Consider the following 19,719-nt stretch of genomic DNA (forward strand, 5'->3'; position numbering starts at 1 on the left):
TCTTAATATAATTGCCATACTCAGCCAGTTGCTGAGAGAAACTACGGAAGGCATGGACTCAATGCAAATACCACAATGGATTCCAAAGTGCAGCTGGGCCCCTAGGTCAACCGCATTCTCTGTAATCCCCCAGTATTGGAGGTCTGTGCCACAGATCTCCAGTGTGATAAAGGGGCTCAGTACCCCTGAGAAAAAGCTTATCCGACTAGTATCTGGTAAAGTCCTCCATAACTATTAATATAACTTCTCACTATTATTGGATTGGAAAAGGAAAAGGGAAAGACAAAAAAATAAAGCAAATGTTACTTGAATAACACAAAAACCACAAAGTTTTCACACCTGTAAACAATGTGCCAAATGTTTTATTTCTCTCATATGCAAGTAATTGACTCTCAAAGCATTTTAAAAAAACACATTATTACACTTTACCAATGAATTATTTCTGTCCCTGGAGATTAAATCAAATAAAAATGTTACAAATAGTATCAGTATGATATAATTTCTTAAATATATAGGACATTGTCAACAGCTGTGATTCATATGAAAAATATAATCAGATATCTCAAATTCCTAATTCTGTTTTAAAAACACAAAATACTAGAACACTTGCTATGAAATTGCTGATAATGATCCCTTTAACAAACTGCAATTAACCACTAATATAGAAATTCAATTTAAGCAAAAAGTTTTATATATTATACTTTACAGAAAAAAAATAATTTTGAAAAAGTAATGACAAACAGAGATCAAACATTTAGGGCATTAGTTACTGCATTCTCTTTTTAGAATATACATCAAGTAACACCAGTAAAATTTAAAGTTTTATGACCAGGCCTTAAAAAACATGAATGATGATGACAGAACCACTACCATACATAAACAAAAATAGAGCAAACCAAGTGCGTCCACATCTTCATGAATTCAGTAATTTGAAATAAATGTTGTTATGTTAAACATTATGAGCAAATCTAAAGGTTCAACCAAAAACCTTAAATATTTTTGAGTGTTTTTTAAAGTTTTAATAGTTTATCTCTGATCAAGGATGGAGAAAGGACAAAAAAAATACTGTACTGAATTGATTCTCACAGGGCCTGCTCCCTCAAGGAACACAGTGTCATTATATAGGCCTTATTTATATATAAAACAACCAAAGAATTTTCATTCTTCTTAATAAGTATTTAAAGTACATTCTAGGTGTGCATTAGGAGTAAATGTTAATTTGTGATGCCCTTAAGTCTTTCAACCTGTAAGAAACAATTTCCGGGAATATAAAAATACTGAATTTTACATATTTCAGAGTCTTGAGAAACTTAGGGTGCAATATTTTCATGTATCAGCAAATAATTGTGTCATATAAGCTCATCTTGAAAGAGCATGTAAATAGCTTCCAAATTTTTATAAATGCTACATTACAGAGGGCAGAGTGTAGATATTTTGAGGTTTGATTGTCCACATTTTTTATTAGAGTGCAAGGAGGAAAAGTAAGCACCAAAGTAAAATACGCTTTACTCGGGGGAAAAACAGTGTTTTCATGAAAAGAAAATAGGAAACATGTCATTTCTCCCTTTAGTGGCTTTTCTTCATTCAATTACCTGGCTTACAAAAAACTGTTAACTCAGTTCAATTACTGAACAGATCACTCTTACACAAAATGTCAGGGTCCAACATTTGTCCATGGCCTAAAGCCTTTTAGCCAGCTGTGGTGGCTCATGCCTGTAATTCCAGCACTTTGGGAGGCCGAGGCAGGCGGATCACAAGGTCAGGAGTTCGACACCAGACTGACCAACATGGTGAAACCCATCTCTGCTAAAAATACAAAAAAAAGTACCCGGGCGTGGCAGCATGCACCTGTAATCCTAGCTACTCAGGAGGCTGAGGCAGGAGAACTGCTTGAACATAGGAGGCAGAGACTGCAGTGAGCCCAGATCGCACCACTCCAGCCTGGGTGACAGAGCAAGACTCGGTCTCAAAAAAAAAACAAAAATAAAAAAACCTTTCAAAGAACACTAGTCATCCTAAGCTCCTTTCTTATTCTTCAGTAAGGCTTTAATTAAATATAAGCCTACTGACCTTTGCTTCACAATTTTAATATTAATGAAAATTTCATTCTGAGTTTGAAGTGATGTTTCTTCAAGGGTCTGACCCATTTGGGTGGTGGCATAGAATTGGACCTGCTAACATATACATGGTTACAAAATTAGAGTAAAAACCAAAAGGTGAAAAAACTAGAAAACCCAACACTAGTTATTCTAGAAAAATAAAACTAAAGGATTGCTTGAAAAATTGTCTTTAGCAAGATAAAGCAGAGTGATTTATAGACAAGACCAGTGATTGTTTTTTTCCCCTGTTGTAGCGCCTGGGATCTGTGATTAGGATGGCATTTGGGGTCTGAGAAGTCTCACGGATGACTGCTTCATCAATTTTTGCTGCTGTCTCGTTGACTGTGCATCCTCAATGGCATTGCGTGCTCTCTGTAAAGTAAAATACTTATTATGATTTGTAAAGACAAGTATAGGCTCATTTAATTGAAGGGAAAGGTATGAAAGCAAGGGCTGAAGCTCTCCAAACAGGACCAACAGCTAAGGACCAAGGATAGAGTCCAGATATGTCAAATAAAAATAAGACCCTTGCACCCGACTGAGTCCACAGTATATTAAGTTTATATATCCATCCATAGTTATAATTGGGAGAGCTTTGGGAGAAATAATGGCATGCATTATAAGAGGCTTTTAAAAAGGTATTTCAGCTAAAAAAAAAAAAAAAATGGAGGTGTGCTCTTTAAATTGTTTACCTCTGCTGTGGTGGTGTCCTTCAGGTAAACTTTTCGAACACAGCCTTGACTGGCACTGTCTTTTTTGTGGAACAGACCCTGTTCCTGTTTCAAAAGAAACAATGACAGAAAAGAAATTATTCTGAGGAAAAAAAAAAAATCCTAACTTTTAATTGTATACTTAAACGTCAACTCTATTTTAAAACAAGTAGACTAACCAAATACACATATTCAAGTAAGACATGAAATAAATCATCTTAGAACAAGGACAGTATTTCCATATATGAGTTGTTAGAATTTATAAAATTGGATGAACATACATCTATCTGTATAAAATAATGGCTTTCTGCAGGCTATGATAAATAGCCTACAGAAACACCACTTGGTAACTCATCACATCTGACAAATCAAAAAAACACTTCCCTCATTTTTTTGGCTGATACATAAAATTTCTGTATAATGTAAAATACATTGAGTCAATTCTCACCATTGATGTGAAAGAAAAAGTAATAACTGAGGAAACTGTAAAATATATGCACAGTGACATAGTCTTTCCTAGTTTGAAAACTGTATTTCATACACCAAGACATTCGTTAAATTTTGGCACTCTACAATGCAGTAATGCTGAAATACAAAATGGCAGGGTAACATGGTATTTCCTTTTATTTGTAAATTTCCATGAAAAGATAAGTAAACATAAATTAAAAGGTACCAGTACTCACATCTATAGCTATTAAATTTCACAGTAAATGTTCTTCTGGCTACTAAATTTCACAGTAAACGTTTTGTAGATAGTTTCACTAATAGAAATAACATTATTGTTTAGGGAAAACAAATACACTAAAGAAATTACCATATTTAGAATAACAATAGTTTTTTAAAGGCATGAAAACAAATTTATAATATATATAATGTAACAAACATATTTCAAAGAAAGTTAAGTACTTGAGTCTAAGAACTACGCAAAAGATGGAGTATCACTTTTACAAATTACTATGTAATTAAAATAAAAGTTCTTCCTTACAAAATGATGGGAGAAAAGACATAAAAGTATTATTACACACTTAAATTATATTAGCATTCCATAAATGCCAAATATTACAAACATGGGAATTTTGGATACATTTATTTTTATCAAATCACTTAATAATCTTCTAAAAACCTAAAAAGAGAGAATCTTTCCAGAAATATCTAAGATTATAGCAACATGGGTGTCCATATGAAGTTAAAAAAAAAAACTCCTATTTACTAATGCTTAATTCTATGAAAAAGGAAATATCAGCATATCAGAATCTTAATTATTTGGGTGGGCAGACTGATATTTCACTCTATGCAATCAAGACTGCCAGAAAATAAAGTACAGTTATACAAATAAATTGATTACATCTTTATGTCTCAGCATATAGTAGTAATAACAACACTAATCCTTCAAACATTTTGTGCAGTTAACTGCAAAACAGTCTGAAAGCAATGAATTCTTAGCTCTAAAGGTATGACATGTTTTCTTACCTTAACTGAAATTTTTAGCACATTTTCACTGACACTAGGAGGAAATACAAAATCTTCAAATGGACATTGCCAGTCTACACACATAAGGCCCAGGATTTCAACTTCTTTTATACACAACACTCGCCTATTTTGCAAAAGAAAACAATAATGATGAAGACAGTTTATTCTCGCCAATATTTCACCCTGCTGGATGGCAGAGGTAGCACTTGCCTAGAAAATAATACAAACTGGCATTTAAAAAAAAAAAAACCTGCTTCATTTTTTTTTAAAGTCTAGGTAACTGTCAAATAAAGAGCAAATACGACACCTACCAAGTAACAAAGTAGACTTGCAAATATTCCCCTTCTGTCAATCTTGCAGAATTCAGAAAAGTGTAACTTTTTTTTTCTTTTTCTTTTTTTTTTTTTTTTTGGTTAACTGACCAAAAAAGCTGATAGGGAAATCATCTTTGGAACACATAAGAAACAGGCTGTATTCTCATCTGGGGAGCAATAAAGGCAGAAGCCCCTGAAAATGTTTTACTTGGAAAATTATTAATTGCTCTTTACTGTCAGCCATTTATGCCTTCCAGTCAAGAATGAACGTGAAGGAAATGTCATAAACCTTAAATGTCAGCAAAGATTCACTTGAGGCCTACTAATAAAGATCAGATTTGAACACTTTAATGCTAATATACTTTATCACAGAGTATCTTATTTTATTCAATGGCAATAAAAAAAATTACAGAACCCTTAAAGGGCATCCACATTGATTTCTCAGTGTGTGATTCATTTTGATTACTGATACAACTATACTTAAAATTAAGCTTCTATTACAGAAAGCAAAATTACAAAAGAAGAGAAGGACTATTAATTCAACAAATATTTAGGGTGCCAGAGAAACAAGGAAGATAATTCTGCTTGAGAGGTGCTCACTGGCTAGAGGAGAAACAAACGTGTAAATAAATGCCACAGCACAATTAGACAAGGGCTGTAACAGAGTGTGCAGATTAGTCTTTTGGAGCAAGAGAGAGAGAGGAACAGATCGTATTGGTAAAGTAGGTGACATAGGAGTTGATTCTTGAAAGGAAGGAGTTCTCTATGTGGGTAAGGGAAATGACAGTCCAGACAAAAGGAGGAAACACACTGACATCCAAAGGAGCACAAAAAACGAAAGACTTGTTTGAGGAATGTGGAGGTCTGCAGCTGGAATACCAGACAGATACCATGGTGAGGAATGTGGAGGTCTGCAGCTGGAATACCAGATAGACACCATGGTGAGGAATGTGGAGGTCTGCAGCTGGAATACCAGATAGACACCATGGTGAGGAATGTGGGGGTCTGCAGCTGGAATACCAGATACCATGGTGAGGAATGTGGAGGTCTGCAGCTGGAATACCAGATAGACACCATGGTGAGGAATGTGGAGGTCTGCAGCTGGAATACCAGACAGATACCATGGTGAGGAATGTGGAGGTCTGCAGCTGGAATACCAGATAGACACCATGGTGAGGAATGTGGAGGTCTGCAGCTGGAATACCAGACAGATACCATGGTGAGGAATGTGGAGGTCTGCAGCTGGAATACCAGATAGACACCATGGTGAGGAATGTGGAGGTCTGCAGCTGGAATACCAGACAGATACCATGGTGAGGAATGTGGAGGTCTGCAGCTGGAATACCAGACAGATACCATGGTGAGGAATGTGGGGGTCTGCAGCTGGAATACCAGACAGATACCATGGTGAGGAATGTGGGGGTCTGCAGCTGGAATACCAGACAGATACCATGGTGAGGAATGTGGGGGTCTGCAGCTGGAATACCAGACAGATACCATGGTGAGGAATGTGGGGGTCTGCAGCTGGAATACCAGACAGATACCATGGTGAGGAATGTGGGGGTCTGCAGCTGGAATACCAGACAGATACCATGGTGAGGAATGTGGGGGTCTGCAGCTGGAATACCAGACAGATACCATGGTGAGGAATGTGGGGGTCTGCAGCTGGAATACCAGACAGATACCATGGTGAGGAATGTGGGGGTCTGCAGCTGGAATACCAGACAGATACCATGGTGAGGAATGTGGGGGTCTGCAGCTGGAATACCAGATACCATGGTGAGGAATGTGGGGGTCTGCAGCTGGAATACCAGACAGATACCATGGTGAGGAATGTGGGGGTCTGCAGCTGGAATACCAGACAGATACCATGGTGAGGAATGTGGGGGTCTGCAGCTGGAATACCAGATACCATGGTGAGGAATGTGGGGGTCTGCAGCTAGAATACCAGACAGATACCATGGTGAGGAATGTGGAGGTCTGCAGCTGGAATACCAGACAGATACCATGGTGAGGAATGTGGAGGTCTGCAGCTGGAATACCAGACAGATACCATGGTGAGGAATGTGGGGGTCTGCAGCTGGAATACCAGACAGATACCATGGTGAGGAATGTGGGGGTCTGCAGCTGGAATACCAGACAGATACCATGGTGAAGTGGTGAGAAAATGAGCTTAGCACCAGACCTTGAAGGGCTACTTTTTTTCCTTTTAAAACATTTTTCACTTTTAATGAAACAGGAAATGACATGATAATGTTGTTTCATTTTTAATGAAGAGGAAACAACATGATAATATTTATTATTTTAGATTCATGGTTCTGGTGGTAAACAGAAGGGAGGTGGCAAACAGAGTGGCAATAGATAATCAAGGTAAGAAGTTACGGCAATAGTTCAATCAGGAGACAATGAAAGCCTTAAGTATGGCAGTGGCTCTGAAAAGGGAGAAGAAAGGGCTAGATACGAGATGTTTAGAAGGTAAACATGAATGAACATGGTGACCAATGGAGGGTGGAGAACTGAAATAGATCCCTGGCATTATATTTCTCAGCAGAGGTGCTATTAAATTGTGGACTTGTATGGCATACTCTTGTGCACTGGACAAAGTTGAACATCCCTAGCTCCAGCCTAGTAAGTGGCAGTAGCGTCCTGCAATCACTGTGGCAATCTCCAACACCACCATATGTTTCCAAACAGTCTCCACCGCCCACATTCCTGGCCCCAGTTGATAATCTGCTGATAGAGCTAAGGATGGCTGTTACAAATCCTCGTGCCAAACACAATTCACTATTCCAAATACTCTTCTCTTTACCATCCCAATAATACCACTGTTTTCCTACCACCTAGAATGTCTCCTTCATTTTCTTCCTCTTGCACCATGTTTGCCTGGGTTCAAATCTTGGTCTTCCACTCACACACTCTCTCAGAATGGTCTCTCAGAAAGATCTCAACTCCAGATTTTTATCCAGACTCTATCTATCTATCTATCTATCTATCTATCTATCTATCTATCTATCTATCTATCTATCTATCTATCTATCTACCTATCTATCTATCCTCCCTCCCTCCTCCCTCCCTCCCTATCATGTATTCCCTTCTCCTCTACATCCACTCAGTCACCAAGACTTGTCTCGTAAGTCAAATCCTCATTCTTTAGGTCCTCCCCACTTCCTACTATGATAGCTGCCACGGTCTTTATGGTGGACAGAATTCTAAGACAGTCCCCAAGATTCCCCAACCCTGGTATATATCTCTGTACAGTCCCCTGGATTTTGAATATAATGGATTTCACTTCCAAGATTAGGTTTTGTTATAAGGCACAGGTGACTTTAAGCCAAAATTGTTTATGTAGGTGGGCCTGACCTAAGTTCATGGACTCTAAACCTGGGTAAGACACCAAGAAGTCAGAGATTCAAAGCATCCTTGCTGGGTCGGAATAAGGGTAGTTTCTAGGAGCTAAGAGCAGCCTGCTGGCTGACAGATGTCAAAGAAACAGGGATCTTAGAATTCTGCCAACAATAGCAAATGAGCTTTGAAGTAGATTCTGTGGTAATTTGTTGTGCAGCAACAGAAAACTTATACAGTCTCTAACTGGTCTCCTTGCCTCCGGACTGATTCTCTTCCAGTATAACATCCAAACCGCCAAGGATCTTTTAAAACTACAAGCCTCATCATATTACTTGTTTACAAACCTTCTGTGGGATAGAAAAAAAGAGAGATTACTCACGTGTGTACTATTCTGTGTGAGAAGCTACAAGTGATATCAAACAAAAAAACAACGGACAGCCAGGTGTGATGGCTCATGCCTGTAATCCCAGCACTTTGGGAGACCAAGGCAGGAGGACTGCTTGAGCCTAGAGTTCAAGACCAGCCTGGGCAACATAGTGAGACTCCATCTCTACCAAAAATACAAAAGAATTAGCTGGTGCTTGCCTGTGGTACCAAGTATGTGAGAGGCTGAGGTGGGAGAATCACCTGAGCCCAGAGAAGTCAAGAATGCAGTGAACCACGATCGAGCCACTGCACTCCAGACTGGGCAATGAAAATGAGAACTTGTTTCAAAAAAATAAAATAGCAGACTAGACCTTAAGCAAAAACCAGTGATTCTCCATCACATTAATGATACAACCTAAACCCTTAAAATCTTATGAGCTGCTACCTATGACTCATCTCCCAACACTAACACCCTACATCCAGCCATTCCACACTGATCTTACTGGTCAAAGTACCATAGTGTTGTATGCCTCCGCTTGCCTCTAGTTTACCTATGCAAGAGCTACATACTCAAGACTCAGCTCAAGCCCTCCCTCATCTATAAAAGCCTCCCTGACACTTTTCCCATGATACTGTGGTCCCCATCTTACTGTACCAACCGTTTTCCATATGTCCTCAGAGACTGTCCATCGCTTTTCTTAGCACCTATCATACTGTGATGTCACTGATAATTTGTAGTCCCCCACCCATTAAAATAGGGAAGGGACAGAGATGTAACTTTATCTCTGTGTCCCTGTATTTGTCATATGTTGATTTTTTTTTAATCTGCTCAATAATCAATTTCTCAATAAAGATTACTAAAATAAACTACAGCAGAGTTAGGACCAACTAGCAAAGCTATAGTCTAAGAAATTTAGGTCATGAGAACTTGTGTTTTGTTTTTAAAAACTCATTAGAAAAAAAAACATTAAGGGACTAAGTTTTGGGTGAATTTCAAAATTAAAAAAAGCTATATACTGAGAAACTCAATTAGTAATCATTAACATGTCAATAATACATTTGACAAAAAGGGCTAATATCATTAATTTGCAAAATGTTCTTTAAATTCAGTAAGAAAAAGACTAACATACCAATGAAAAATGAGCAAAGAATATGAACAAGTAATTCACAAATTAGCAAATATAAACAGATGATGATATATTAAAAGGTTCATGCTCAACAGTAATCAAAGAAATGCTAATTAAAACAAAAAATTATTTTCTACCCATCAAGCTAGCAAAAAATAAGTTTAAATGATAAAACCTAGTCTCAGCAAAACACAGGAGAAAGAACCCTTTCATATATTGTTGGGTGGTATGTAAAAAACGGATACAACCTTTCTGAAAAATGACTTGGCGATATACAGAAAGGAACTCAAAAATCTTCACAACTTTTAAATTAGCAATCCCACTTTTAAAATTTTATTCTAATAAAATAATAGAAAAAATATTTAGTTACAAATACATAACAATAAGATATTAGGGGAAAATGTCCAATAACAAGAGAGTATTTGAATAAATTATAGTATATCCACAAATACAAAATTATGCAGTCATTAAAAATCACGTTGTCAAAGAATATTTAATGCTTTGGAAAGATGATCACATTATATTGAAAATGAAAAACTGACAAGACTAAAATGTAATAATGCATTTTTTTGTACATAGTTTTCATAAAATGTGCCAGCTAATGTGGTTATCTCTGGGTGCTGAGATTGCTTGTAAAGGATATTTTTAGGGGTTATCATATAATCTGTTATTCAAACCAGGATGTTTTTAAGAATGAAAGGAATAGCTATTGATAATTTCATAGGGACAAAACGTGCAAGCAAACCTACTGTGTCCTAGGCAAACCAGAATGTATGTATGGTTAGTTATTTTCATTTTCTTTCTTTTTTTTTTTTTGAGACAGAGTCTTGCTCTGGTGCCCAGGCTGGAGTGCAGTGGTGCAACCTTGGTTCACTACAACGTTCGCCTCCCAGGTTTAAGTGATTCTCCTGCGTCAGCCTCCCAGATAGCTGGGATTACAGGCATGCGCCACCAAGTCCAGCTAATTTTTTGCATTTTAGTACAGATGAGGTTTCACCAGGTTGACCAGGCTGGTCTTGAACTCCCGACCTCAAGTGATCTGCCTGCCTCAGCCTCTCAAAGTACTGGGATTACAGGCTTGAGCCACCACACCCAGCCTATTTTCATCTCCTTATTGTCAATACTGGGGTGACCAAACTGTGCTCTTCAAGTCAAATCCAGCCCAAGACCTGTTTTAATATATAAAATTTTACTGGAACACAGCTATGTCATTCTTGTACATATTGTTCATAGCTGTTTTCTTACTATGAGGGCAAAAATAAAAGGTTGAGAAACACAGTATGGCCCTTAAACCCTAAATTTTACTATCTGTCCCTTTAAAGAAAGTTTGTTGACTCCTGATCTATGTTATCTACAATGAATAGCCATAACTTTAGCAATAAAAATTATTTTGGATGTGGTGGTGCATGCGTGTCTATAGTCCAGGCTACTCAGCAGGCTGAGGCTGGAGGATCACCTGAGTCCAGGAGTTTGAGTCTAGCCTGGCCATATCTTTAAAAAAGAAAATGTTATTTTTAAGAATACTAAATTTGGAAGAAATGCTAGTGTTTTAATGTAATCATTAAAGGTCTAACTGATTAACATAATAACTACCTCAATCAAATAAATTCTTGTTAGAAAGAGTCTACTAAGGCCAGGTGCTGTTGCTCATGCCTGTAATCCTGGCACTTTGGGAGGCCAAGGTGGGCGGATCACTTGAGGCCAGGAGTTCAAGACTAGCCTGGCCAACATAAAAAAACCCTGTCTCTAATAAAAATACAAAAATTAGCCGGGCATAGTGGTGCATGCCTGTAATCCCAGCTACTGGGGAGGCTGAGGCACAAGAATCATTTGAACCCAGGAGGTGGAGGTTGCAGTGAGCTGAGATCGCACCACTGGACTCCAGCCTGGGTGACAGAGTGAAACCCTGTCTCAAAAAAAAAAAAAGGGGGGGGGGAGAAAGAAAAGGAAAAAGAAAAGACAAGGAGAGGAGAGGAGAAGAAAGAAAACAAGAGAAGAGAAAAGAGAAAAGAAAAGAGTACTAAGTAAGGTTAGCAAGGAAACCAACTCATAGTATTTACTGGTCAGGTATATATTACTAATTACCTCCTAAACAACTCCATCAGTAACTAGATTTTAAATGATGATTATTTTTCAATGTACTTGAAGAAAAATCAAATATATAATGTATACAGTAATACTCCCATAGAATGGCTTAAATCAAATAAGTACTAAAGTAATACATATTACCAAAAAAACCCCAAATTGATTCTCATTGCCTAGTACTGAATTATATAAAAGCAATATAATTTTAAAATGAATTAACACATTGCAACAGCTAAATACAATAAGAACAAATAAACATTGTTTTGGCTTAATCTACTGAAGACAACAAAATTACGGACATAAAAAATAAGTGATTACTTGTCAAAGTCATAAAATCTGCTTTTTAGATTGTTTTGTGAATATTTTTACCTCTTAACTAATGAGCAAATCGCATGACTGGAGAATCCTCTCTTACATGAGGATTCTTACATGACTGGTTAACCTCTTATCCTGTCATTCAGCTTTCCTTTCTTCCCATTCAAATAAATTTAAATGCAGTCATGAGGAATCTAATGCACATTTTGCCTACTGTAAGAACTTTGCCTTACTCTTATAAAGCTCATCACTAACAAAGTTCTGAAAATTATTAATCTATAATTGTCATTTTGGGATAAGTTTACTATCTAGGATAAATCCCAGGAAAATAAGCTTCGTAGTTTAGTCTAAGTTCTTGTAATTAGAAAAATTATCTACCACAACCAAATGCTTAGGAAAAGCTGAGATAAACATATAGAAGTAATGCCATCCTTTAAAAGTGGTATGCTAATCACTCAAAATAAAACTTAGTAAGAAAAGTGATTCATGAATTAATCCTCCATAACTGGACTTGTAATTCAAGAATAAGGGTATCACTATTACAGGTATAAAGCCTGTTCTAGATTCTCTCAGTAGTTGTGTAACTTGGGTAAGTCCCTAAGCCACACTGAGTCTCAGTTTCAGCATCTTTAAGATGAGGAGGTTGGAACAGAAAATCTCAAAGGACGTATTTAGATCTGTATTGTTGAGATTCTATGAAAATGAACATTTTGCCATTCACTTTGGAGAATTTCAAGTACAATTCTCCAAATCTTCTACCATTTTAGCCTTCAAAATTCTTGTGACCTATGCAGCTAAGTAGTATTTGGAAAAATGTCACTTTAAGTCAGTACCTATTTGTAACCATAAGGATTGTCTTCTTGCTTCCAGGAATAGCACAGTGGTATCGGTAAGTCTCTCCTTCCAACTTTTTGATATGATTCTGAAAAGGAAACCAGGCTCTAGATTTGGGAAGTATATGCATTTCAGTAGTATTTACAATACTGTATATTATCTAATTATAATAATAGTGTTAGGAAAACATTTATTAAAAATAAAAGCACAATTCTACATACTGGTACATGAAGCTAGAAAAATATTCACAGCATGTTTGTAAGTTAACTTCCACTGCAGCCTTAAAAGAAAACCATGTATTAAATGCTTACCAAGTGGTCTTCTGGCAAAATATATTTTGTTCTGTAGTAACTTAGAAATATTAAAATATCTACCAGGAATTATCACACATTTTAATTAAGAAACATATGCTAATATAAAATAACTACATTAACATTACAGGGGCTTTGAAATAGGGGTCATTGGTAGGACGCTGGGGTGGGTCTCTGAACTACCTAACATAAAATAGAAAATTTTGAAAATGTGGTTCTAAAACTTTTTTCAGAACACAGTTCATATTTTTTGTCAGTTCTTTTTTTTTTTTTTAATCATGGGGGGGGGTCTGTGATCTCTTCAAAGATTAAGAACCACTGGTTTACATACAGTTATTAATAGATATTATACACATAATAAAATTCCAAGATAATTAATGTTTAATGCTTCGAACATTTGATCTCATAGGTTAAACATGCATGGAGAAGTATATTTATATATCAAATTATATTTCTTATAGAAAAGAAAATATGACAATATTAATATGAACAATTTCTAAGATTTCAAAATAGCTGGCACAATTTATTTCTAAAAAACAAGTATCAGCATAAAGTAATACAAGTATAAGTAGTAGTACATTAAAACACATTTATTTTCCTTTTCGGCTATCTCAACAGTATTGTGACTTGAATTAGTCAAATATTAAAAACAAAATTTTTTTAATAATGAATGCTAATGAAATACTATTACTGACATTATATATAATGCATGGTTGAAAATAGATAATATATATGAAAATACAGAACATAAATATACTGAATAAATAAGACCTTAACATTTTATGACCAAGAATATAATGCCAATATTATTAAAAGGATAATATAATCAATATAACCACAGAGAAATCACACTTGGTATTATTTCAATGCTTAAATATACATTTTTTAAAGTTGCTTGGTACCTAGTCATTCCTTGACAATTGCAAAAAGCCATGAATAAGGAAGAGGAATCCAAAAAGAACTGGGATCTCATCTTCAGAATGAGTCTCAGAGAGGACTGCAGATTTCACAGCAATACTTACTTGTTTCACAATTCACTTGTGCGAATTAGCTAAAATCTTTTAACATTTATGCCTTAATTTTTTCAAAGAGAAAATGGGAAATGAATTTAATAATGTAATGTATTTATCATCGGCTTGAAATTTAAATATGTTAAAATATTTAGATGTGAAATGCAAGTACAAGAAATACCACCCACTTTCTATCTTGTATGCATTTTCGTTACTTATTAGGCTATTGTGCTTCAAGCCATTGAGAGCTTTTAAAATATAATTTATCACCACAATACACTTTAGAAAACTTGTTCTCAGCACTACTAAAAACCCACTGCACTCTGAGATTCAGATTAAGACATTCAGTTACTAATGGCAGCAGGAGACCAAATTAGTTGATAAAATATTCACGTCCCCTTCCCAAAAATGCAACTTGAGGAATTTAACAATATTTTGCAAAAGCCCTTTACCCAGTAATTCAATTTTTTCAAGTAAATTCTACAGAAATATGAAAAAGCAAACAAGATATAAAAAACCAAAATGTATAATGATGTTTATTACAGCACTATTACTGTTAGTAAAATAATAAACAAATTTAATGTCATGTATTAAGAGGAGTTAAAAACACAATGTAATGTTACCTCAATAGATGGTAATACAAGAATTAAAAATGTTAATGACGCATTTCTAAGAACATGGAAAAATACAACTAAAACTAAAAAGCAAGAAATGTGGTTTTAAATGTTGTATGATCATAAGTATGTGAACCAAAATGAGTATTAAATGACTATACATACATACATATAATGTATCTATATATGTGTATATATATATGGTGTGTGTATATATATGTATGTGTGTATATATGTGTGTATATGTGTATATATGTATGGTGTGTATATATGTGTATATATGTATGTATATGTGTATATATGTGTATGTATGTATACGTGTGTGTATATATATGTACATGCATGTGTATGTGTGTGTATATGTGTGTATATATGTATATGTGTGTATGTGTGTATATATGTGTGTATGTGTATATATATGTATGTGTGTGTATGTATATGTGTGTGTGTGTATATATGTATGTGTGTGTATATGTGTGTGTGTGTATAAATATATATGAAGATTAGAGGATAAGTAGAATAGTACATCTCATGAAAACATATGATTTAGTAACTCTCAAAGCTACGTATTGAAGAATACAGAGTACTACTTAGGAGAAAAAGGAAAACGAGGATCAAAAGATCTCCAAATAAATTATTTAGAATTTGGCCATATTACAAAGGGCTAAAAGGATATAATTTTATACTCTAATGTTCTTTAATATTTCCATGTTTTGTTATACTTGGTCCCTTAAGGACAGAAGGCTTCTTTTGTATCCAGTACAGACTAAATAATCAACAAATATTTTTACCCAACTGACTGATCATAGCAAGATGGGCAAAGAATGAAATAGCCTAAATATCTCAATTATCCATGCCCACACTTGACATCCACGGCAAAAACTACCAAGTCCTCTCATTAGTGTATAATCATTCTATTTCTTCCAGTAATTATAATAATGCATTAAAGTTTTAAAAGTTGTCTGATATCTTAATTAAAACTAAGAAATCAGACAAGATTATACATTTAGAAAAATAATTAAAAGTTTCTTGAAGTTTTGTGCTTTTTGACAGAATTATAAAAAGATATCACAAGGAAAAAATTAATAAAGAGCTAAACAAAACAAGAAAAAATCTTAAGTTACAGGAGTTCTCAAAAGTAAGTCTCATTAAAATAGCAATACAACCAGTAAAATTAAAAATTTTTACTTTTAGAATCTCAGGAAGGGTAACTATTGGAGATGATTTCAGTCAGCATCTTGAATTAGTTATTTGTGCTTGACTCTCCCAGAAAACTGCATGTGGTGACATTTTTGCCATCGCTAAATTAGGCAAAAGAAAGGTTTGTCAGCTACTTTTAACATTTACATGTTTTGTTATACTTGGTCCCTTAAGGACAGAAGTAATTTCCTTTGTATTTCTAGCACAGGCTGGTTTTTGGATGTCAGTCTTTCTTCTTTAAAGTGCTTATTTTAAACATAAAACATTCAATTTATTATTTTGATAACTGCAATCCTTAAAATACATAATCCAACTGAACAATTATATGTTAATAGTTTCATTCTCTTCAAATACACAACACACTAAATCTGTTTATACTTTGGCTTCGTTTCTGAGGTGAAACATGAAAGTTGCTAGATAAGACACTGTTAAATTAAACATTTCCATCATCTATTACAAAGAAAGAAATTGAAACATAACTTATGTTGAGAACTAACAGGGTACTAATTTCAAAAATAATGATTTATAATTATTTTTTCTCTCATTAAGACAATAAAACCTCTCTAAGGATTTAAAAGCAAAAGGTTGGTTTTTGAAAATAAAGAAATCTATGTATTCAAGTGCCACACAGCAATCTGCATAATTACATATTCAACTTCTATTTACATTAATTAAAACTAATAATTATGAAATAAGTATAACCAACAAGGAGATTCAATATTTGAAAAGCAGAAATGCTAAAGGCTGAAAATGTATATAACATAATTAGAAAATGACTATCATTTATTTAGCAACAGTAACAAGGGGTTAAACAGGAAAAAGAGGGATGAGGAAACATCCTCAAAATTCATGTGCCAACTATTATTTGAGGTCTAAGGGCAGGCTCAGAGCAACTGACAATTCAATTATTAAAGCAGATGCTCCAGTTAATAGCCCTGTAACTTAAGTAAATTTAGAGTCATTTGTGAAACAGAAAGCTACGTAATTCCATCATCACGACTCACAAACATAAACATATTCACTAAATTGGACATAATAATTGTCCTGTTTTTCAATTTTACCTGAAATGCACATGAACACCATAAGATAAACTTTTTGAAATGATAACAATATCTGTTTCTGAGCTCAATATAGTCTTTCATCTATTAAATGGAGAAGAGAGTTGATTCTCTGCATCCTTTAATATTTTATACTAATCTCTTATTTCAGTACAGTATTACCAGGGATACCACAAGTTTTTATTTGTAGTCAAGCCACTACTATGAAAAGTTCAGATGGAGGTGAGAGTTTTAAAGAAAATTTCATTAAAATTGACAATGGAATTCAGACACAGTCAATTAATACCACAGTTTGTTTTGATTTTTAAGGATGAAATCAAGTAGTAGTTTAGGAAACATTTATTCCTGTATTTCCAGTTCTTGCTGTGCAGGCAGAAAAACAAAGAAAATAAAGTTAGAAGCATGCAGAAAGATAGATAAAATGTAATCATATACAATAAAAACCAAAGGAAGAACAATTAAGAGGCATTTTATTTTAAAGTCAAGGCAGAAAAATATTAATAAATTTCTTTTGGGGGAAAGCCTGTCATGGGAGAATAGCAATTTATATATGTATATATTATCGAAATATAATCAAGTTAAAACTAAAATAAAAGTCAAAAAGCTCTTAAATTTTCTTCAAGGTTTAACAAGATCATAATTATATATAATCTTTTATTCTCTCATCTAGTTCTATTTACTGAAATAAATCTAGATTTACAAAGCAGTGCAAATAAATTAATTTGGTTTGGAGAAATGAAGCAATGAAGTTCCAATAATTAGCTACAAAGCAGGAAACCAAAATTAACAGTATTAACTAAATGAGCTATCGCAGAAATAGTGACATAACCTATGAGTTAACATTATCTTTTCTGCGCACGACAAAAGCTTTGCTCCTATGTAGAAAAAAAAAACACCTGTATTTTCCATTTAACACATGCTAAAATGAAAAACAAATACTCAAATTCTACTCTACAAACTATGTATAACACTTAAAGAAGTTCGTGAATCAGGAACTTTAAGAACCACCCATGAAATCCTGGGCCTAGAAATCATTAAAATTCCATTTCACTCGTGACCATGAAGAACAGAATTTACCTCAAGTAAGTCCGAGCCCTCAGATTCCTGTCTGTCATATGGACGAATGATGCCATCTTCGTGGATCAGGCGAGGGGGACGGAGACTAGATACCTCCTCAGTTGATTCTGCTGCCCTGAATAAGGCATCAGAGTAAGTGTAAGAAATTATGTGAGAGTCTTTCAAAATAATGTGTGTGTTGATTAAATATATAAATATTTCACAAAAAACAATCAGTAATTTTAAATAACTTTCCCCAAATAACGCAAAAGTATCAAAACCAAGTCTGTCTGACTCCAAGTCCCCCAACCTTTTCTAAAATAAAAAGAAATATCAAAATAATAAAAGCAGGGCCTAGCTCATCGACTCTTTGTATCCTTGGTGTCTAGCACAGTGCTTGGCACATGGTAGGTAATAAACATTTGTTGAATAAAGGGGAAATTCAGCCACAAAATATGTCTTGTCTTTTCTTTTTTTTTTTGAGACCAACTCTCACCCTGTCGCCCAGGCTGGAGTGCAGTGGCACGATCTCAGCTCAGCTCACTGCAACCTCTGCCTCCTGGGTTCAAGCGATTTTCATGCCTCAGCCTCCCGAGTAGCTAGGATTACAGGCGCCCACCACCACGCCCAGCTAATTTTTGTATTTTCAGTAGAGACGGGGTTTCACCATGTTCACAAAAAATGTCTTTTCATATTCCTTTCTGGTGGCAGTCTATGTTTAAAGCTACCACAGCTTTCAATAAGACTTTAAGATCCTTAGAAGCACTCAAATAATCTAATCTATTTATGTATTCCTTGTAATAATTAGCACACAGACACATACCTTGAACACAGTATGTACTCAATTACCTCTGAATGCCTTGGAAAGTACTACTGGCCATATCTATGATTCCACCAGTTGGACGAGCCACGGCACCCACAAGCCCTTTTCCAATTCCTTTAAAGAATCCAGCAGCTCCTTCCTTTTTGGCACCTTCAGAAAACCAATGACAATGAATAGATAAAGATATTTTTAAATGAGCAAGTTTGAACTCAACCAAAACCTGGGTCAGATACTGAACTGTTTTACTCAGGAAGTTACAAAAATGTGGCTTTCTAAAGAAGTTAAATGTAATCCTAATGTGATAAAATAGTGGTTCTCAAAGTGTGTTAGAAATGCACATTCTTGGGCCCCACCCCAGACCTAGTGAATCAGAAACTCTGGGGGCGGGGCCAGCATTTATGTTTTAATAAGCACTCCAGGTGATCCTGACACATGCTCAAGTTTGAGAACTACTGATCTAGGAGTCTCATCAGTACCTGTAACTTGCAGGTGTAAGAAGCAATCAGAAAACATTCTCTTTTTTAATGCTGACCATCAGATTTTTCAAGGAGTGTGCTTTTAAAAATATATATAACAACTTTATTGAAATACAGTTCATATACCATAAAATTTACCACTTAAAATGTACAAATTAAATTTTAGGATAAATTAGCTTTTAGTATGTTCAGACTTGCACAACAATCACCACAATCCATTTTTTAAAATGTTTATCATTTTAAAAAGAAACCCCCTTTCCATTAGCAATCATTCCCTATTTCCCCCAACCTCTCCCCACCAAATCCTACCCAGTGTACCTCCATTCCTCCCTGCCCCTCCCCACCTCCAGACTAGGTAACCACCTAGAGATTCTTTCAATCCCTATGGATTTACCTATTCTGGACATTTCAGACAAATGGAATTATGTAATATGTGGTGTATTGTGACTTTTGTTTCAAGGTTCATCCATTTTGTAACAAGTACCAGTACATGATTCCTTTTTATG

General features: G+C 35.1%; 1 protein-coding gene across 2 annotated transcripts in view; it reads right to left on the reverse strand.

The window, feature by feature from the left end:
• Positions 1 to 344: 344 nt before the first annotated feature.
• Positions 345 to 19,719, reverse strand: part of VPS13C (vacuolar protein sorting 13 homolog C) — a 193,209-nt gene continuing 173,834 nt past the window's right edge. Inside the window, exons 78-83 of one of the 2 annotated variants that reach the window (XM_015142394.3) lie at positions 18,764 to 18,887; positions 17,936 to 18,050; positions 12,665 to 12,753; positions 4,280 to 4,403; positions 2,792 to 2,875; positions 345 to 2,471 (exon numbers count right to left, since the gene is read on the reverse strand). In XM_015142394.3, coding sequence (XP_014997880.3) covers positions 2,370 to 2,471; positions 2,792 to 2,875; positions 4,280 to 4,403; positions 12,665 to 12,753; positions 17,936 to 18,050; positions 18,764 to 18,887 — 638 coding nt within the window. In that variant the 3' untranslated portion in view covers positions 345 to 2,369. Of the gene's footprint in view, positions 2,472 to 2,791; positions 2,876 to 4,279; positions 4,404 to 12,664; positions 12,754 to 13,553; positions 17,222 to 17,935; positions 18,051 to 18,763; positions 18,888 to 19,719 lie in introns of those variants that run through there. The other variant, XM_077938707.1, reaches the window with a different exon arrangement.

This window comes from Macaca mulatta, chromosome 7 (assembly GCF_049350105.2).
Source record: "Macaca mulatta isolate MMU2019108-1 chromosome 7, T2T-MMU8v2.0, whole genome shotgun sequence".
Classification (NCBI taxonomy): Eukaryota; Metazoa; Chordata; class Mammalia; order Primates; family Cercopithecidae; genus Macaca; species Macaca mulatta.